General features: G+C 36.1%; 2 protein-coding genes across 2 annotated transcripts in view; one reads left to right on the plus strand and one right to left on the minus strand.

Moving 5' to 3' along the window:
• The window catches only part of LOC124173312, a 185291-nt gene that overhangs the window by 143544 nt on the left and 18348 nt on the right, over window positions 1-23399 (minus strand). The window lies entirely within an intron of this gene.
• LOC124173320 lies at window positions 8571-13566 on the plus strand. The gene is made up of 2 exons (XM_046552848.1): window positions 8571-10685; window positions 11508-13566. The coding sequence occupies exons 1-2, from the start codon at window positions 9363-9365 to the stop codon at window positions 11511-11513; spliced, it is 1329 nt and encodes a 442-aa protein (XP_046408804.1). The 5' UTR covers window positions 8571-9362; the 3' UTR covers window positions 11514-13566.

The following is a 23399-nucleotide window of genomic DNA, read 5'->3' on the forward strand; positions in this document are numbered from 1 at the left end:
TTGCGTACGTTTTGTATTACTAAATCCTAAATAACTAAGTAAAACGAATGTGGATGAGTTGCGACAACGTTTGCAAAAATTATAAGAGAGATAGAATTTAGGATTGCAAATTAGACTAATTTGGGACCCACGAACCAAAGAGCCTTTATCCAGTCGACTTCCATATGGTATTTGAGAGGGAGGGATTATTCAAAGGAAGTCATGGTGCGCGAAATCTTTTCATGCGAAAATCTCTCGAACACGAGAAGAAAGACGTGATGCTTTTTCTACCTTACCTACATAGTTTCAGGAGATGATATCGACACTCTTGTCATTTTGAACATTTGCTCACTAAAACTGTAATCCTCACCCGATTTCAGCCAGTTACATTTTTAATCGATTGAATTGATAATTCAATTGTTTTCCTAAAGTTTTATCGCCATATTGTCGTAACTTTCCAAAATATCAGATCCCGAACATCACTCTCTTGATGTCTCCCGTAATTAAATTTAGCTTGGAAAGGTAGAACAAATATGAATACGCAATGATTTTTCCTTATGAATGACGCAATCAATTTATTAATGATGACACCACTGCTACTTCTTTTATTTCGAGAAATAATGGTATTTTAGATATCTCAGTTTTGCACTGTGTTTTTTAATTTTCGTCCCATAATCCCGTACTCATTAGTGTGACCGCAATCGAAGGATATTTCACGTCGTCTTAGAAAAAATTAACTTTAAGTTGCGATGTAAATTTAACTTATAGTGCACACTACGCTCCTGTAGAGATTCCCTTCCTATCTCGTTTGAAATATCGGAAACACTGCAATTTCTTTGTATCAACTCATCTCGAATTTGATCGCACTGCACTGTGATGCGTTGATTTCATCTTCCGGTCCGTCCTCGTACGAGTAGGTCCCACACTTACGTGACGCACTCCAAGTGCGATCTTTCTATAGTCAGGTTATTCTCCATTGCCATGAAGCTTTGCTTGTTTATTATTGCTTATTCTTCCGTCATCCACCAAGGAAGTCGTTCTCGTGATTGGTGAGTTGGGCATTCTAACGAATAAATGAGAATCACAGGAAAGATGTGATTGAATCAGTGAACCGAATCACCAAACTGATTTGATTCATAAAGCCAGAATCTTTGAGAAGAACTAAGATTGTGAGAGGAGAGGCAAGAATGTAAGGAGAAAGAGTGGTTCGCGTTTGCTGGCCCCGCTTGCAGTAAACAGGCCGCTTTTGTGGGAAACTGCGTCGTCGCCGTTCCCACGCTCCGATCCAATGGAGTGGGGATGGCGTGGAAGGGGTTGGAGTGGGAAGATGCTCGTGACCCTGAGTGAGTCATCCCCACGAGGACGGAGAGGGACTTGGTATCGACAGTGGAGGGGGGGAGGTATTTATGAAGAATGGGTGAGGCTGTCATCTGGGAGGCTTCGAATTTGGTGAATTAGTTCACGTATGTGGCGCTGGGAAATGTATGAAAAGATTCTTAATACCTAAAAAACGAAAATATCTTACCTTCCGTTAAAATTATAATGTCACTAATTACAACTGTTGCTAGGTACTGCTCAGAGTTTAGCAGTTACTGGGCTCCGAACTTCAAATGATTGAACTCATCTGAATTAATGGTGACGTCCATGACCAGGGGCGGATCCAAGATTTCTTTCTGGGTGCACAAGCGAGGTCGTAGGCCTGTGGGAGGGCGAGCTAAGCTGAGGTGGGGGAAATTTGAATTCGTCCGCCATCTAGTGGAATATTCTGGAAACTCGTTCTGTCTTGCGCGCTTGCGCCGTGCGCGCGAACAGTAGCTTATTTTGGCTTATTTCCTGCTCATCGTTCGTGGTGTCAACAACGAAACGTCTTCTTCTGAATTTTCAGTGAATTCTCATCGCCTGGCTTCATATTCTCCTTTCAAGAAAAGAAATCTTCCTGCAATCAAAGCTTGTGGGAGTTCGCATCCCAGCCTGAGTGAGTTCAAGTAATCATTTGTATGTTACTGTTTTGATGGAGTGAAGTTTTAATCAGAGGTCATAGAACTAAGTTTTTGGCGCCACTACTCCTGTTCCAGGAAATTTAGATTGATTTTGCTCTGCCCGGGTACTTGTTCAAAATGATTTTTCGCTCGCAATGGGAGAAGTTGCTTTGTATATGCTAATTTATCTCTTTCTTTTAATTTATGTTGGATTGCATTTTGGCTTTGTGTGCATTTTCTGCGTACTTGCTTTCACAGTTGAATTCTATCTTGGGTAAGAATACGTACTTTGCAAGGGCCTGAGTTTACGAAATGTAGAGCGTGTGCTTCTCGTTTAAGGCAGATGGATCAGTTACGTCATGTAATACTTAACTCGTAATTTCTTCGACGAGATCACTCCTTTTTTTAGTTTCCTAATCACTGAAAATATGCCACAGTTATTTCATTAACTATTTGAATGGTCATGATTCATGTGATATTTAGTTGTACATAGTAACGGCGAAGGCCGTAGGTATGCGTTAATGAATTTCAAAAGTGAAAGGCCTGAACTGAATAACGCATGTTTCTTCATAACTTTTCGGAGTCTATCTATGTTGGTGTTAGCTACTCGCGGGCATTTTTGTAATACCTTCATGCATCATTTTAGTTTCTATGTAGTGCTGTACCACAGAAAGAGAACGTCCGTGTCTACAAACATGTAGTTGCATTTATGAACACGGCGTCACCTTATTTTGTCAATCGAGCTTGTTTCTAGTCTTCGGCGTGAGCTATGATTGCGATGTTTTTCCTAGAGCACAAATAAGAAATTTTTAGGAATTACGCAGAAAAGTACTAAATAACACTTGACCGGAGTCTTAGGAACCTTTCTTAATACTGTGTGCCATGTTCCAAATGTAGGAATTTGTTATAAGATTTGGTCATGTGGGTATGACGGTAATACTGAGGTGCGAATTTTAATTTTTCTCGTGGAATTATTGTGAGCATACTCAAGACCACTATTTGTTTCGTACGCTTGTTTAACCCTTAAATTTTTATTAGTGATGATATTTTATCAGCTATTCATTCGTATTTCAATGACGAAATAATGAAAATGGATTACGTTAGTCTCATAGTATCTAAGAAGTTTGATATAATATTTAGGAGGGTTAACATTGCCTGACGGTTCTATATCTACCACTTTTCCGACGACGTCCAAGGATTGTAACATTTAAAATTTGAACTCGGCTGTTAGTAATGAATAATTCTTGAAATTGGTATTGCGTAATTCAATGCGTTAATCAACCATAACTCATATAGGTATTTATTCATTGTTTATGAAATGCCTCGCTGGGAACAATTACGAAAATTAAATCTGTTTTAGTGTGTAGATGTCGGTAAGTATAAAAATATAGTCACAACGTTACTTCGATGCATGTGAAACAAGGAGTGGGACAAAGAATTCCTTGTGGATTTCTCGTTTGTATGATCCATGTAATGAATGTTTCTGTTGTTTGCTCTTGCCTGAACTTAAAGGCTTCTAGGAGTCGTGAACAAACGCATTCTTGCCATTGATTAGATGTTTTGTTTTGGCTTATTATTCTTCTTCTAGAGTGCTACTGTTATTGACCTTCATTGACGAATATGATCGTATTTGGTGAAGTAATTTGATGTGATAAGGATCTGTCTGTTGTAGTTCCAATGTATTCAGTTGACGTTTCGTTGGCAGTTGGAAGGTTGGTGATATTTCTGAGCTGAGAGCATCTATAACTTCGCACTTATGAATGCTATACTAGTTAATATTTGACAGCTCTTCAACTGTATGTTTTCCATCAAATGAATTGCGGTTATCTTATGTTTGTGTTTGGGAAGGGACTGCCTTAATGATTGTTACAATTTTCCTCGGTACATTTTCTCTTGGTGAACCATGTTTCGTCCGTAATATATAATCTTTTGATTTTCAGGACCTAGGCGTAATAAACGCTGGAAGTCTGGATTTTTATATTTTACGATTGTTTTCCGTTTTTTATTCTTATGCCATTGGTGCTATTTAGTCGTGCCATTATTTCAGCCTGTTTTTGCCAACTATTTCAATCGATTTTCGTCAGTGTTAGGACAGTATTCTAGTTTAAATGTACCGTGTGCTAGAATGATTTAGTGATGGGGTAAATGTTTTCGTGTCGTGATGAAACTTAAGGACTTAATGAGTAGGCAGTCGTTTGTATCATCAATCAACTATTATGTTATGCAGGCAATTTTGTATCCTCTGTGATAATATGGAAATGCATTAAATCTTTTCTCAGATATTGGGCCGTAAATAACTTAAGTGTTGTTTTTTAATTAGTACCTAAGCAATAGTTTGCCTAGATGAAATTGTATTCTATGGTTTATTTAAACGTTTCAATTTGTCCTACCATAGGATGGGAGCACATTACTCAGACGTATCTGCAATTAGTATGAGGAAAGGTACTGCCTTTGTGAATGTTTTTAGATGCACCATTTCATTAATATACGGTGACCTTCCTTCCTTTTAAGGATTCTGTCCTGGTGATTGAGATTTGGCTATCTAGCCATCCTATCCTGCTTTAACTTAGCTTCCATGAACCGAACCTTCACAATCACCAAGTGGGTATCCTCATCAATTTCTTATGAATTTGTTTTTTGTGTCTCGGTGTATGGAACAGGTTGATTTTTTAGCCTTAATTTCTATGTAGGAGTAGAACATCTTACCTACTTGGTGCCGTGTATGTTTGATAGGTGAAATGTTACCGTATGTTGATGTAGCCTTGTGAATGTTTTGGTGTCAATTGCTTCTTTTTTCTCTCTCTTGGTGATATTAACTGATTTATTAATGAGAATAAATGCAGCCAAAATCTAATTTTATTATACACATGAAAAAAGAATGTTATTGCTGTCACTCATCAGAGTGGCAGGTGGGAAGTTAGTATATAGTTTCAATTGTGTTCTCTCATATTATGTGGCTTGTGACAGGCAGTTGAGGATCTCATTGGAAATTTTTCTCATCTGTATATCAGCCATTCAAGAGTGTGATGCAACATTCGAAACCACCTGTAAGAAGTTTGATGTAGATAATTTGTCGCAAACAAACCAGTTACAATTAAGTTCATTTGTCGGATGTGAAAACGGTAGACGTTTGCAAAAATTTTCACAGTGGTTGAGGATATATGATTTACATCAGTTGTTATTTATTTTGTAAGTAATTGAATAGATAGGTATTCTTTACCTCACTATTAAATGATGGTTGGAATTCAGGCTTGGAGTTCAAATGCATAATTGTTTGCTAATATTTTGGTTTATTTCTTATATTGTCAGAATGGCTTTGGATGAAAATGGTTGAAATAAATGCACACATGGAGGTAAGAAAGAATGCTAAAATGTCTTTTATGGTAGGGACATTAAAAATATGAAAATAATTCCATTGTTCATAAATATTAAAGTTGAGGCAAGAACTGTATATTTACTTAGTTTGAACAGATTTAATTTATGTTTGTGATCATTGTAGTGCAATATGGCAATTTCGATCAATTAGGTGTTATTGAATTAACTAAACCCTATATGATTGTCAATATTTGGTCTTTAATCCGATTATTTTGATTTTAGAGATATATCTCATTTCTTAAATTTTTTGGTTAGTAATGTATAAAGCAGAAATTTCAGTATTATTGAAGCCAAAGAAATCAGTTTTTCAATACTCTTCAAGGGTTCATATTAAAATTCCACTACTAATGGATTATTAGTGCTATAAAATTCTGTTCCTGCAATACTTAAATGTAAGTGCTGTGCTGCAATTTTCACTATTGAGATATGACATTTAATATATCAAAATACTTGTTAGATTTTCAGGGGCTTGTGGTTTTATTTGTGTGTAAGGAAGCGTGTACAAAGTCTAAGTATGTCATTTTGTGTTATATGTGAGTTAAAAATCTGTTTTTAAAAGTATAAAAAAATATTTTCTCAGCTTTCTTTTGGAAAATACTAAGGTGAGTATTTAACTCTTTTGTAGTGGAATTAATGTGATCTTCTGCATGCACAGACAACTGTTTGTTTCGTACAATAGGATAGCCTATGAAGTTTGATCCATGGAAATTTATTATCAGCCGTTCCTGTGTGTTTGCGGTTTTATAAAAAGCATTTTTTGGGAAGTGATTCCTTTTATGTCTACTTTGATCTTCGTCCTGTGCTGAGATTTATATTGTATATATACCATGGCCATCATGTTTTCCTGTAATGTATTATCTTGTGGTATGCAGAACTTCAGCATAGTTAACATTGGAAGGTAATAATACATAATATTTAATATTCCTACTTACCGTATTTCTCTGAATAATTTCAGCCTGTAATTTTGAGGCTTGAGTTAAAGGGAAAAATGAAAAAGATGGGTTTGAATATAGTCCCCTTTTACTTTTACCATGGGTATTTTTGGAAAAAAAGGTGGGACTACATTCATGCAAATATCGTATATTATAATTTGCCGTTGTGCTATATAGTCATGCCTTCATTTCAGTTTGTTTTTTTATTGAGGATTTTAATGATTTTGGCTGGTTTTATGTCAGTTCTAAGTTTAATGTACCATGTGCTATGATGACTTCTTGATGGGGTAAAAGTTTTCAAATCACGATTAAATATTAGGAGTCACCAGTAGGTTGTCATGTGTAGCATTAATCAGCTGTGATTTTCTGTGGGCATATTAGACTCTTCTGTGATAATATGAAAATGTTTTAAATATATTTGCCAATATTGGTCAGTGATTTGCTATAAGTGTTCTGTATAGATTCAAAATTAGGTGTTATCTGTTGCTGTGGTGTCACCCGTTTTTGATTAGGGTGGAATTTCTGAGATCAAATTTGTTACTCAATAATCCAAACGTTTTTGCTTTTAGTACTGCAATGACCATTTGTCTACCATGATGACATTGTTGTCTAGATTTCATCTTGCCTTACCTTACTTTTCTCACCCTAGGATGTCAACATATTACACAGTTGTAGCTGTATGTACTGCTTTTGTATGGTCAGGAAAGGTAATGCCCATGTACCCAGCCAGCACAGATTTGAACTTATCCTTGGAGAAATCAGATATTGAGGGGATAAGCTTATCCTCCTTATGTAATATCCCTTTTCCACGATTTCAAGCGTTTGGGGAGGGGATGTCATGGTACCATATTGCCAAAATTGGCCGCATAGCAGCGCTGAAGTCCTCTATTACCGTTAAAGCCATTATAGTGGCTTCGTGTTTACATTTTTGGTGTTGTGTATAGTGGTGTTTGTGAGTAAAAATCGTTGATTATTTTGTGTATACAATAATAGTTAAAGTGATAATGCGACCTAAGCATCGTTTTTGTGTGCCTGAGTTCGATGTAGGCTACGACGGTACGTACAGTTGTGGCGACACATCAAAACATCCCGGATTGTCGTGGATATTAATGAAGGAATCATCGACAGTGCTGTGATTTGTTAACAAATGCGAGGTATTAGTGATTGCAATTGCCAAATTATAGGGTATAGCGGTAATGGGTTTCGAATTTGTGCTTTTAGAAACCATACGTAAGGTAATTCACCAGTCTCCTCTATAATGTGATGTAAGGAATTGAACAGTAAGATTTATGGTTTACCGATGAAGGTATAAAGACTGCTCCGTGTTCTAGTGTATTGTATATCGTTTCAAGATGAATCATTCATTAAATATATCGTTTTTAGAGCAATAATTTTGTTTATTTTCCACCTTCTTCTAACGGATTTTTTGGTATGTTCCTAAACTTGCGTCAATGTGTAACATAGTGAAAAAAAAACTCATTGTGGAGACTAGTGCGGTATTGGCTTTCGATGGTGAATGATTCAGTGCATTATATTTCATCATGGGTGTTATTATACAGTATAGTATTGCAGTATCCCATGTAGCATCAAATATCTCAGAGGAATCTCACGAGATATGATCTCATAGGCATACAGTCCTCATAGACAGAGTGGTCATATATGCCTCGTGAGATGTCTCTGGCATATTTGATGCTATATGGGATACCATAATATAATAAAATACAATGATGGAAAATAATGCATTGAATCTTTCCTCATCGAAAGCCAATTTATGTTATTACGGTTATTACATTATTTTCACGTAGTTCTCATGAATCTCGCGTGGCAGCGCAGCGATCGTACTCGAAACAGCTGCCACCTAGCGGCAATTATACGGCGTAAGGATAGGCATATCTCCAAAAATGCGGAAGTGCATCTCCGATTTATCCCAAAAAACGGCGTGGATTATTCATACTTTATCTCTGCTTTCAGATAGGTTTCGTCACGGCATATATGTATAATATCCTCGTATTTAGGGATAAGGCAAAATCTGTGCTAGTTGGGACATAATATAAGTGATGGTGTGTAAGGGGAAGATATTGAGAACTTAGGTAATTAGCATTTCTTAGAAGATAAAAGGTAGTAAGGAGGAAAACCAGGCGCAATCATGCTTTCAAGGAATGGCACCAAAAGGAATAAGACTGCGTATTATTTGACGTAAGAAATGTTACACTTGAATTGCCGTCCAGATAGTAACCAAGCAAATATTGATAATTTTGTGATGTATTTCCACCCATGCTGGCGTCCCCATTAAGAAGTTAATCAGGAACATTTTTTTTCTATTGGTATACAAGAGGGAAGACACATAATTATTTACGATCTTAATTTAGGAAGGAATACACTTTTCCACAACATTTCAATGTGAATGATGCATTTCAGCTCACAGAGTCATCATCTGGTACAAGAATTGTACATTAAATATCGAGGAAAAGTGTTACCGTCTTCAATTTAAATATTTCAAACTTCTACCATGTAGCACCTGCATCTGATGAATTCCTTCTATTGTTCTAATTTCTTTCTTTCTGTTTTCCTTTTTTTCAGCAGCCTCTTTTCCCATCTTATCATGTCACATCATAGATTTTCGAGCATGTCATCTCTATTTTCATTCTAACCTCACTTCCCTCATTATTATATGTTCCGTAATAAATGATCGGTACTCCTGCTTGGTAGAAAACTGTCCTGACATTTTTAGCATAGTTACATCTGTTTTGGTCTCCAATGGAATTATTTCCTCATAAAAACGATGGTTGTGAGTGATTGAATTTCAAAAATGCTATTCCAGATCATTTCATTTTTAATCTGCAATGCATAGCAAGCGAGATAGTTTTTCTCGGGTCACGCTTATGCTAGATGTTATGTTCCCACACTGCTATTGACAAAATGTAAGATAATAATTTGATGTTTCTTCTTTTTCTTTGCAGTCAACATTCATTCTTTTCAAACCCAGGCTGAGATCGTGTGTTACTCCTTCGTGACCATTGCCACCACGCCTGCTTTATACAGCCTACTTCTGCTGAATCCACTTCTGCTCAAATAAATTATTTCTTTTTTCCCAATCATGGCGAGCAACATCTCTAACAGCAATGCTGAGCAATTTGTTGAGGAGAGGCTTCTTGCTGGATTAGTGACTGGCTCATTCCTCCAGCATAAAGAACTACTGGACATGTTGGAAGATGTGAATAGCAGAATGATAAAGGAGAAAACACTCTTGCATGTTGGAGTGGGACTTGGAAAAGCTGATTGGGTGCAGGAGTTATTGGCAAGAGGAGCTGACACAGACATTACGGTTGACAGTCAACAGAATGCATTGTCTTCAGCTGAGGAGATGGTGCGGCAGTTCCCCGACGATGTACAACGCTCAAAAGTTCTGAATTTGGTGACGTTGGTTCACAGGAGAGACCAAGTTATTTTGCGTCGTCTGGAAACATCTTTGAGTAGGAGCACTGATCATGTGACACCTGTGGCTAGCCCAGAATGTGATATTGCATCTCTCAAGTCCTCTGTGGACTCATTGAGGCGAGAGATGAAATCTCTTGTGCGACAGCTGAGCTCATCGTTGGAGGAACTGAAAGCGCAAGTGTGTGGACGCGATGCACTGTTGCGTTGCCTGGAAGAGGCCGTGACGTCAACAGCAGAGTATGTGACGTGTATCAAGTGTGGTCTTAATGGGGAGGCATCTATAAGTCAACCTACATCCGATCCAGTCGTAGCAAGGCAGGAGTGTGTGGATGCCATGATGCGTAGGACGAGGATAGTGTATGGAAGTGGAGTTGATGAAATGCGTAGATTGTATGAGAGACTGTATGATGAAGATGAAATCACTGCTTGCATAATTAAATATTTGTGTGGGAATGATCGGTTGAAGGTGATGGTGGATATGAATTCTTGGAACATTGGAAGGATGAAGAAGAAGGTTGTAAATTTGGATGGGACTCTTAGGAATGGGAGAGAATTGAGTTCATTTTGTGATGTTGAGAGTGAGACTGTATATTTGGGTGCAGAGGATTGTTCTGGTTATCGTGAGGAATTTGTTTGTGCTGAGTTAGCTTGGGCCCTCTCACAATTATCCCTGAAATTGGTTTTTGATAATGAGGGGAGGCCATATAGCAAGGGAGATGTGGAACGAGAGCGTGAGTGGAATACGGCTCTAGAGGAGTTGCAGAGGAGGAGGAAGAGGGGAAAGGCATTAGATTTGTGTATCCGTATGCATTTGAATTGGAAGACACTGAAGGCAAAGGTATGTGGGCTGGCTGTAACTGTCCCTCGTATTATCACTTGTTATGGATCCACAAAAGGAAGAGCTAAACTTCAACGACAAGCCCCTCTGCTCTTCTCTCTCTATTCTGACAATGTGATGGGAACACTTCTAGCCAGTGCAAAGGTGGGTCCTACGTCTATTTCTTACAGTTTTTTATTTGCATCATGGTCTTCATTAAAACATTGAAATCATCATTTGAAGCTGTATTAGCAATTAAATCGGTAATTAATAAATGTATATGTAAAAAAACTTTTCAATTATTGAGAGATTTGTTCGTAATTTAATTTTCCATGATTTCCCAAAAGTGGGCCAATCATTGGTTGGCATGTAGAGGTGAAATGAAACTTCTGGTACATTGGTTGGCATGTTGAGGTGAAATGAAACTTCTGGTAAATTGGAGTTCATCCTCTCATGTGTTCTATGAGTAGTTTGATTTAATGAGTGTCGGGTTTTGTAGTATTAGAACATTTAAATGCAATTCATTTTAGGCCAATATTCTAATTCTCAATATTCCAAGATGAAGATTTCTTGTGAAATGGTAACATGTTTTTAAGGTCTTATACGTCATAAGTTTATGGAAGTGACTTCTAAACTAAAAACTAATCTAATGGATAAATGTCGAAGTTAAAGATAAAATAATATAACGACATTGAAGAGTGCCTATATTCAAATCCATAATATATCAATCCATTGAATCGTATGTGAATTCCAAACAATAATGAAAGTCTTCCAATATTTTTCAATTATAAAATTAAAGATTCTTGTAGAACATTGTTTCGTTTGTTGGAAGATATTTAATAATTGATGGTCATAAATACTGCCATTGCATTTGTGTAAATAGAGGTAATATTTTATCTCACTATGAATATTAAACTAATACTTACATTGCATTTTGATTGTGATTGCACTACTTTTCATTCCATTAATTTATATTTTCTGTTTCAGAGATGAATTTGGCCTGATATACTTTGGAGATTGTGATGGAGCCAGTCCTGAAGATGAAAATTTTCTTCATATTCATTTATTTTCTTTAAGCCACTCAGATTTTATTTGGTTAACTGAATTACTTGTGTATTTAGTGCAATTTTTACACCAATTTAATGATTATAATAAGACATTAATGTTGATTTCATGTTTGCTACATGGCACTTTTTCATTCGGTAGGTAATCACATTTTGAGATGCATATTGTTTTAATCTTGTCGACACATAATATAGTCAGCCTTTTCCTGATCATGCCACAATGATATTTTTATTTTTTATTATATCACTTTGCATCTCATTTGCGCTATAAGTAAATGGAAGGAACGTACCATTTTGGCTTGCCAATGCAATCCTACGATTTATATGAAAGCCATCGTGCACGTAAATCTATTTGCAACATATGCAGCTCTTCCCAATTTTATAATCATATTTTGCCGGATGTACTCATGTTTGTGTAGCCCTTTGATCAACATTAGTTTTTTTGATTCATTGCTCTTGCCTCGTTTGACCCATTCACTTGAGAGACATTTCCCTGTAGGTGGCAATTATAATGATGTAGGCATTACGCTATAGTAGGCAGAACGCTATATTCGTCAAAGATTATTAATTTCAAAGATATGCTGTACAATTTAAATGTGATGTAGAATATAAATTTACAATCATGTCACACTTGACAAACAATAGTTAAGATGGGATTTTTTTCAATTTTTACTAGCTGGAAGGCATTTACCAAATGTCGTAATTAAGTAATTAGGTTCTTAAATTCATTTTCCTACATGTTTGTGACCTTAGTCCATTTATATTCTTACTGGTCTTTTTCAAACTTTCACTGACGTTAGAGAAGATCATTGCATTCATTCATGCACGTATATATTTCCAACATTCAGATATCCTTTGTATAGTATTCAGTTGACTGGAAATGTGCATTTGCTTATTTATAAGCAAACAGTAAATGTCTCGTAATCCTCAGGATTGCTCCTTGGTTCTCAAGGATTGAAGTGAATATAATGGTTATACATGTTGCCAGTTCTCTTTATAAGAAATGTAGCTATTCCTAATTCATACCTTTTTGAGTTCTCCTTTCTTTTGGTTTCATCGTATGTCTGAGGCATATTTTTTAAATGGCTCTTTATTTGCCCAATCTTCCATTTGATAAATGGGTTTGGGGTTTTTTTATTACTTTTTATGCTTCATAATTTTACTTTTTTCTTATTTTCGGCATTAGTATTTGTTACTCGTTCGTTTCTGTAATTTTATTATTTGCTAAACAATATCTATCGTCTCTCTGCTACCTGGGGGTAACAGAAATGTGGTTCATATGATGTGTTGTTTTTTCTAAAAGAAAATACATTTAAAATAATTGATTTTTCTAAGGTATTTCTGAATTGATAATTTAACTGTGCTACAACACTCAAGTTGGTAAGACAAGATTAGTCATTCAGAATATGTAAATATGTTCCATTAGATAAAAATATAGTATTATTATTTCATTAACTAATCTGCAGTACTGTCATTATATGTTGATTTAAAAAAAACATTTAATAATCATGTCTGATGTTAATAATTTTACATGTAAATTTCTTAATGATTATTGACTGTAATTGACAATCTAGGATAAAGAGCGCATATCATTGAGGAAAACTGTATCTCTGAATAATTCTCTTTTTTATCTTTTGGATTATCTCTGAAGAGTAATGGCAAGATATCCTCACTTAAGGTATTGCTTGTTCTCATTTATTTAGCATTATTTTTCTCACATTTTTTTATTTTCTAAAAATTTCATGATACTTTGTGGCAGAAATGTATTTTTTTCAATACTCAAGTCAATTATTTAGTAGTTGTAAGTGTATGCATATTGTTTATATAATTAAATTACTTATGAAACTTACATTTGGGGAAATAGCATTACATAGAATGCGATGTTATTAAACTAGAATTTTTTGCTGCAAACTGTTGTGGAGCTTTATCCAATATTGCACATCATGCTTCATACAGATAAAATAAATTTCGTATGGCTCAAAGTTTCATGATTGATTTTGGTGTGAAAGCAGTATCCCGTAGCAGGTGTATCAGATTCAATCATGACAAATTTTTTAACAAAGTGCAGAAGGACCTCCTGATGTTCACCTACTAATTTCCATGATGCTATTTAGTGCTGTGCCCCATAGCCCACCTTATCCTTGAAATGTGTTAATCTAATCGCTAATCAAAGGTATTATTATATTTTTTTAAATTTTGCTATGCATTAGATATGAATCCATTTAAGGAGTAAGAATGATAAATATCCAGCTCAAGCCTCTGTTATTATACTATATTGCATTTCCTTCCATTCATAGGTTGATTAACTAGGACCTTTTTCCCCCCCGAATTCTAATGCGGTAATTTGATTTTACATATTCACGTATGTACAGACATTTTATGTATTTACTACACTCCCCAATAACTCGAGGCTGTGGAATAGTATTTTTTGTCTGCTGAAACGTTTCCCTGTGCCCAATGGAAGCACAGAACATGTATTACTGTCTACAGTGACAACTGAGTTATCATTCCATCAAAAAATGCTGACCTACGGCTGCATCAAATGCTTGTTTTCACGTTCCTCTCGGTTTTATACCGATGTTTTCTCTAAATTATATCAGGCACTCACCCTATCTATTTTCACGCATGGTGCCAGTGTCAAAAATCCTTTTTCTTTCAAAACAATAAATAGTATGCACGATATAAAGAAGTGATTGAAAAACATACGATTATTAGAGGGTTCAGGGATAACCCTAAGAAATTCCAGAATAACACTTGCTTCCTAGCCTTACTTTCGATCGAAGTCGTTTACCATCGCCTGGTTGTATCCTTAAGTCGTCTGAAGAACACAATCACCGAAGTTTAAAGCCAAATCTAAACGGCTTGTTTTTAAAGAACATTTTTGCACTGCGGCGAAGTGAGGTATCATTTGCTCATCAATTGACAAATGATGCGCAAGTGTTCCGAATAGTAAAAATTTCTAATTCAAGTCTACAAATATAGGCCATGATTTACTAATGTGTCATTTCCGTCCAGATAGGAATTGTTTAAAAGTTTATTTTTTCACTATTATAAATATGCTTTGGCTCAATGATTTCCCAATCAAATCCACGCCTTATCGTCTTCTTTTGACCAATGTCTTGTTGGGGAAGCCAGTGATAACCTAAAACATTAAAAAAACGGAACTTTTCTGATATATTTTATTGACAGACGCAAACTATGCCTATTGTCGTCAATAGAATATCTATTTGAGAAATACGTCCTTTATCTCATACAAAATCAATTAAGGACCTGGTGAAAATTTTAAATTGAAGAGTATCAACTGAATTCTTTTCTGATTTTTTCCTCAAATTCCGCCTAAAGAATAAGGAGAAAATATTAATGCAATATTTTAGTTCTTCCTCTACTTAGGACACAACTCCGCTTTTTGAAAATGAGTTAAATGAAAAGTACTAATACCTTTTATTGGGTGTTTGGAAAGAGGACCGCCATGATGAACTACACCAGATGTCTCGTCCTATTTTTCAAAGGTTCCGTCAATATCAAAATCTATATTTACGTCAACAACCTCATTTTTTAAATTTATATGGGAGTGCAAATTATGTTGTCCATTGCACCAAAATGCATTCATGTATTTCATAAATAGGCATTAATTATTTTAATTTAATCTGCAACGATAAAATTGATGTTAATTAAAAATGTGAAATACATGTTCATGTGAGCATAAAACATGTTTTTCATAACAAATATTCGTTATGACTTGATTTCTTTCAATCCGTAATGCGTATATTATATGTTTTGGATAGGTTAAGTAATACAACATCTCACTGGAGAAATAACGTCTAAGAATTTTAGTTATCAAATATTACGATTTCTACCAAGTACGTGGCATAAAAAAAGGCGTAAATGACCCTACGTAATCAAAATTTGACAGTAAAAAAGGCATATTTTTTACGAGACTGCAACAGAAGGTAATGCGGGTTGCATGACTGACTACATTTACCGTATAGGGCCAAGGTTGCGAAAACGCAGCATTGTTTCCCGATCCGATTTTCGCTTAATGTTGACTTCCCGAAGAAATATAAGCTGTAACATTTATTAATTGAAATTTTTACGTATATATGGACGAATAGAAAACTTGATTAAGGAAATAGATACTCTTAGGAAAACATATTTATCTTGCGTCCTGGAGACTTTCCGCGTTGAAACATTACCTTCGATGAAGTATGGATTCATCGCTATACTAAATAGACAAATTAACAGGTAAAACGAGGAATTTTTGAAGATAAAGACTCCATAGCAGGCGAAGATGGTAAAATGGGCCGGCCAGGTCATGGCAACGACGTTTTGGATGCCTATGGAGTAATCTACATCGGTTACGTGGAAAAAGGAAAACCTGTAGCATGGGAGTTCTATGATCGTTATTGGCAGTGGGCAAGGAAAGGGGTTTTTTCGGGATAAACCTCCCCCCAGAGCTCAGAGTAATTTTTTAAGTTTAATCCATTTTACTTAATTGGATCAGTATTACTTATAGAATAGGGTTAGGATTAATCAAACATCGCTCAGAAAGTCGTAAAACTGGCAATTTTGAACCATTATTCAAAACATTATCTGGAGGAGGGCCCACGAAACTCCTGTGTACCCTCGTGGGTATGCTATACCCCCACACCCCTAAGCATTAGTTGTGCATAAATACCCCCAACCCTAGCCTTATTCTTAGCTGCGCCCCTTCAACGCTTAAGATCGTTGGCAATTTGAGTTATCTGGTCATAACAGCATAAATCGTAGCTTTGTTTCCTAACATCCGTGGTATCAATCATATATATTCATCCTTGATAGGTCCTGCTTGTACTTAAAGGAGAGATTTTACTGATATAAAAGTGGGTGGCACCTTTTATTACAGATAATATAAAAAAATCTTATCTATTATAGATATATCATTCGAGTCCGTGCGTGGCAAGGTCTACAGAAGCCTATTTTTTAAATATTGCTTAAAAATTCCTCCTATCCAGCAACGACGTAATATTTCTTGTCAATGGTATTTTGGCAACAGCTGGCAATGAATTACAAGGAAAACATTTATTTTTAGAGAGTAAGAAAATTTTCTAAGGGACAGAAAAAGAGTAAACCTATTTTAAATAAGAGTGGTCCAAACAGATTGCTGTAAGTTCTGTGATCAATGGTAATCGCCGTTTAATGTAACAAGTGCTCTTGCTACACTTTTCGCAGAAAATGATCTGATTTTTCTTCACCTATTTCACTTCTTTAGAATTTCTCGTTGTTAAGCTCTTATTTTTTGTTCGAAAAATCATGCAGGGCCAACGCTAAAGTAATGTAGTCCTAAATTATCAAGGCTTTTATGCAATAATTTAGGTTGACGCAATCGAGAACACTCGTGACGTCACCAACTCATGAAAGATTGGCAGCAACATTCAGGTTTTCTTACTTTTCGCAAGCAAGAAAATCGCTTGATAGAGAAGATTTTTATTCGTGTGAGCTCATCTCCACTAGTATATGTATAAGATCAAGTCAGTCTTGGATTAATCCCATAGTCGCAAAACTGTGTATCTCTCTGCTTAAAAACTCTCCGAAATGATATGCAGACGACTCAATCCATCGTGCGCGTGGATTTCGTTGGCAATGTAATTCATCGGTGAAAGTGGCCTTCAGAAAATGTCACTCGTGGCTTTCCTCATTGTTCTCATCGAAGTAAAAGAGTTCCATGCATTTTGTACTTCTTTCCTTCTCGCAATTCTAATCCACTGCGCTTCTATACTGTCAATCTCATCCAAGCCAAATTTCTCATCCCTGGAACCTCTCTGCAATGTTTTTGCAGTAATACGTAAAAATAGATTGCCTCACCTTCGCAACGTGTCAACAAAAACCATTCTCTGCTCCCTCTCAATCCACAATCTATATTTACATACTACCCCGCAATCCCCCAAAAGACGTGTGGCAGGGGGTGTCAGGACGCCAGCCATCTACGCAAAAATAGAAAATTCTCAAACAAGATTACGACTAGTTTTTATTAAAATCATTTATGGTTCGGGAGAAAAACGAATTCCCACATCCTTCCGCTCGGCTAAATATCTATCTTAATCTATCACTCCTATTGGACGTGGATATATAATGCTGCTCTTAGATGAGGATCTCTGTGTCACTCCTAATTAATCAAGCAATCATAGCCTTGCGATCCGTCTCCCAGGCGAATTCGCTTCGCATTTTATTAACACTATCTATACGCCCGTTTGACGAATCGCACTCAGTTTGGATGTATTTTATTCAATTTACGGATTCAGTTCTCGCATCTTTCCTATGTATTTTATTTAGTTCACGGATTAAGTTTTCCTGAACCGGATCCAACATGCTATTTCCCCATATTCAAGGTGCGGTCAGAAAAGTGCGAAATAGCTTCGAGATTTTACTTTTTCATCCGAATATCTTCCCATAATACGTTTGAATAACTTCTATAGGGATCTGCTATAAATATTCCATATATACGTTCTCCACGATAGGTTCGAAGTTATCAATACTCCCATCTACTTCAATTTCACTGTTGCCTTTATGCGTATACCATCAACAGCATAAACATGTGGATAATTGGACGGCCTACGCAATAAATGCAACGCCGTCTCTCTGATTCAGTCCGAGTCCCCAATCGCAGGTGCACAAATGATCGTTGTTTACATCCGATGATAATATTTCAAAGTCTGAGCAATCATTGATTTCTCGACGGACTACAGCGTCATCAGCAAATAAGAGTATTTTACTGCTAATTCATGACCATAGACATGTGCAGTTGGCACTCATTTAAGTTCAAAATTATAGACATTCTTCGTTGACATTCGAACCATTTGTTTCATTCTGTTCAAATAATTTACCGCACATTTATTACATTGGCAGGTTGCAAATTTTCTTAAATATTTATTCCAACTCGGCAATTTTGTGTGACGAAGCTGAAGTTCATAATTTTACAATGTAACTAAATCAAACCACAAATTCGCATTCGCAAGTAACTTAAATAATTAATACATTGGTAGAACGAATCTTTGGTAAACATCCCAAATATTCCAACAGGACTAGGTGGGGTCAAATATTATGTGCTCAAGCTGTGGTGAAATGAGTTTATAGTTTCGAACTGTAACTAAATCAAAACACAATCTCACTTGCAAATGCTTTAAATGTTTTTGGGGCAAATGTTCCTGACAATATTAAATATCAGTAGAACACTGTAAAATATTAGTAAATTTGTAACATAACAATTAAATAATTGCGCAGTTGGAGTCAGCTCCTATCAATCATGTATTACTGAATCCAATTATATGTTGAAAGGCAAAAGTGTTTGATATTTTTTGAATTTTAATGCTAAAATATGCCGTCTTTAAAAAATGTCGAGGTGAGCGAGGAATGTAAAAGGCTTGCGTAAATAAATCATAAATTCGCATAAACATGTGCTTAGACATGATTAGATGAGAAAAAAGGCATTCAAAATACGATACTTTCAATAGATTAAGAAGGAGAATAAGAAATGCGTACTATAATTCGGGTTAGTTACTTATTATGGGGTTGATTACTTCAGTTTCCAGTTCCAGAATTTTTTGAAATGATATAGAAACAGTGTGAAGGAAATGTTTTCATCTTATATGTGTGCAATTTGTATATCTATTTCCCGTATTGTCCTAAAACGAGCCCAACTACCTTAGTGCCTCACCTCGGAAGGATATTTTTCCATCATTTCTCTAAAGTGGTTTTTTCACTACAGGAGTCCTTTCCTCCGAAGTGACAAAAACAGGTGAAGGCAGGGTCGATGTGAGGCGGAGATAAGATATCCCAAATGGAGAGAGTCACAACCTCAATTCTTCTCCAATTATCTTTGGACGCTGAGTTTGGCCACGAGAGTTGAAATACTTAGAGAGCGCAGAGAATTCAATAAATGGAAGAGATTAACTCCCTCGATGACTTCATACAGAAATTTTGTGGCGTGTGTCTAAATCGACCAAAAGATATGGTAATTTTTCCGTTACTTAAGCCAGCATCAATGCTCAATTTTCCTATGAACGTTAATCTATGTTTAATCCCGTGCTATGTTTTCTTTAAGATTCATTTATGGCTTTTATTTATGCCTGTTACTAAAGGACTCTTAAAGAAACCGCTACAGTCCAGCCCGCGAGCACGGTTTGCAGCCAATTGCTGTCCCCCAAACGTACCTCACACCCTCTCCTAGTCATACAACGTTGTCACGTGCATATGAAGCAGTGAAAGAAGGCTAATCCACCAAAACAAGCCCTTTCTGCGAATCGCCAAAACAAAGGAATTTTCCTTTGGGTCCTTCACGCTCGTCGTCCCTTTCGGCTCCTTTCTTCACTAAAAACCCTTTTGTTTACGTGCGAGGTGGGTGTTTTCCTTTCTTAACCGGCAACATTGCCCCCTACCCCGATCTAGACCCTTCTAAAAGTCATCGGACAACTCTCGGCGGCCGGACTGTAGGTATTGAGACGGTGATGACCAATCACTAGAAGCCAATAATAACAAGAATCGAAGTATATTAGGAAACTCCAAAAATTGTCGAAAAAAATGATTTAACGGGCACTTCCATGAAAATGTCAACTTTGTCCCAAAAATTAAATATTAAGATGGAAATATTTTATCTTGATAAATCAACAGTATAATGGTTGAATTTTATTGAATTAGTATTTGAAACATTATTCAGAGCCGTATAAAAAATTTATATGAAGATAAAAGGGATTGACCGTGTGAGTAACCAGGAAGTCCTAAGGAGAGTAGGAGAAAAGAGAAGCCTCCTAAAAACATTAAGCAGAAGAGGGGACAATTTTTTTGGCCACATTTTTGAGGCACGATGGTCTGATGAAGACAATCGTTGAAGGACAAGTGGAAGGGAAAAAAGGCAAGGGACGGCCCCGAATGAGTTATATAGGTCAGGTTATAAAGGATGTAAAAGAGAAGAAATATGTAGCTTTGAAGAGATTAGCGGATAGGAGAGAGAAATGGAGAGCTGCGTCAAACCAATCTTAGGATTGTTGACTAATGATGATGATGATAAAAGTTTATAAATTATGCTTCGATTCAAAGGGTTTTGAAAATGCTTGAAATCATTACACTTAGTTGGTGGACCTGGCTGTATTTCCGTCACATGTTAATTTTGGGCACATTCAAAAGGTATTTCGATAATTAATTTTGTTCCTTTATATTAACATCACCTTCATAATTGTTTTTGATCATTCACAGTTTGAAGTTTAACAATTTTTTGTATTTTCCTTTTTCTAATCGAATTATCCTATTGCATAGTTTTCTTTAGAGGTAATTCCGTCACAAATGGAATTGCCCCAATTCTAAGAACCAAATGAGTGTTAAAGTTTTTTTTTATAAATTCCATTAGAAAGAACGGAACAGAAAATTTGTCTTGTCAAACAAATCGTCAGTAGTCACTGCAGCAGAATTTAAGTTATTTTTACCAAAAATGTGCGTTCAGCCATCCGTCCATGTCCATGATTACAATGAAATGACATTCTGTAGGAGTTATGCCTAATAGAATTGGAAATCCATTCCATCAAATTTTCTTGTGTTACACATAGTCCATCGGGAGCTGTCCCTGAAACAGCCCCCATATGGGGATTTATAACCAAATAGTTTAAACTGAAATGCAGTTTAAAATTTACAGGTCAAATATATTCATGTATAAGAGACATTCTGCAAAGAGTGAGCATTAGTCCAGTGGTTTAAGTGCCCAGCTCACACCGAGGACCCGGACTCGAGCCAAATGTAAAAATAAAATGTTCAAAGAGCTTTGGAAATATTGATAAAAAATAAGCTTTTGTAAAATAAGAGTGTAGAAATAAAGTACATAAGAAATCAAATTCAATTTTTTTAACATGAGATCCAGTTTTTGGATATCACCTAGTCTGAATTATATAAAAATCTTTTCTCTGAAGAGTCATTTTCAAAGCACTGAAGAGCACTCACCCTCTGTCTCTAGCATAGACACCATGGCCATTGTACGATTTTGAATCAGCTTCCAATTCTCCATAACAGTAGGCTGAAAGTAAGCAGATTTCAGATTTACAAATGACATCTCTAAAAAAATGAAACAAGACTCTTCATTTATTGCGAATCACTTTCTAAATACAAAAAAAATGAAATGACAACATCAACACTCATCCTAAACACTCTCCAATAATACACTGTCCTAAATACTAAAATATAAACTCCTTTCCGGGGCAAAAGTGCAGGCCAAAAGAATAAGCAAAATGCAAGGTATAAATATTGTGGGGCAACAGGTCTTCTTCAGAGTTATTTCTTCTATTCTTGATTACATAGGGGTTTTCTTAGTTAATTTCCTGAACTAAAGGGGGAGACGTCATGTAGGATAACAGTTAGACTTATCAGCTCTCCATCATCAGAGTTCCCACTCAACCGTGAAAACGTTAAAACCGTGAAGAAGCCGTGAATTTCGTCTACCATGAAAAAACCTGGAAAAAGCCGCGAATTTCGCCATGAAACATTAAAAATATCTCCAAATTGATAATAATACCACGATTGACTGATCAAATTCGATATGTTAATCATGTTTCATGGTCAGGCACGCGCAGACTCTTAGTCTATGCATTTATCTACATACAAATATTCGAAGAGTAGAAATTGGTTCGTATTATATGACGGCATATTGACTGATATTTTCCATTTTAAAGGTGAAAGCCTGTTATTTTGTCTAAGGGTTTCAAAAGGGTGGTTTCCTATTATATTTTTATTGCCTAAATCGAAATCTTATTACTCCTGGAGTACGTATTTCATGCCTTTAGATTTTTGAATGACGATATCTATTTTTCGCGATTAAATGAAAAGTGAAAATTTTCAAGCGCCAAAACGTGACTGCCAAGTATAAATGCCGGGTTAACTCCCGTGTGACGTCATTCTGGTTCCCGCTGCCGTAAGTGAGGTGACCTTGGGGCGAGGCTCTGAGCGCTGATACGACACAGGATGCTTGCAGGTAGTAGAGTACCATGCTAGCTTGTAGCGCTTGGCATAAATAAGGATTATTATTCCCCTATCAAACGAAGGAAGCTTTTCAAACTTGGGTAGTTTTAATACATGATTATTAAGAGATGTTTCCCTGTGCTCTGTGCCTCATGCATGCATTTGGAATCTCAAACGATGAAAAACTCTTATCTAATTTTATAGAAATTAGGTCTCTGTGACGTCACGTGGAGAGGCATTGCATGGGCGCCAATCTGGCCTTTTTCAAATGAGGATAAAATTGACCATTGCCATTCATCTAAACCGGTATTTATAAATCCAAATAATTTCTGTATTACAAATACACTAATGTTGGGCAAGGAATCGCAATCAATGCCTTTCGTTTTCTTTGATGAAGGAAACTACCCTATTTCAGTGATATCTTGGGATGGACTTGTACTCGATAAAGGATGAATGAAATAATTTGCATTTCAAATGGACCCAGAATGAACCATTTACGATAATTATCTGACTTGTAACTCGAAGTTTGGTTCCCAAACAAAATGAAGGCACATGCCATATGCCTTGAAATATGAGTTTGCCATTGGAATTTTACTTAAGGAAACATTTCTACAGCAAATAGGCTTTCAATATATGACAATAGCTCTCAATAGACTACGCTCTCCTCGTTTGACTTTATGTGAATAACAAAGTAAAAGTGAAAATAATGTGTTTCAGCAGTTATTTATTGTGTCTTTATATATTTAAAACCAAGTGCATTATACAGTGGCACCCCGATCTATCGTTCCCGCATTGATCGTTCGCCGTTCCTGGTCCCATATAAAGTTCCATAAAGGCAGTGTAA

This window comes from Ischnura elegans (genome assembly GCF_921293095.1).
Source record: "Ischnura elegans chromosome 13 unlocalized genomic scaffold, ioIscEleg1.1 SUPER_13_unloc_4, whole genome shotgun sequence".
In the NCBI taxonomy this organism is placed as follows: Eukaryota; Metazoa; Arthropoda; class Insecta; order Odonata; family Coenagrionidae; genus Ischnura; species Ischnura elegans.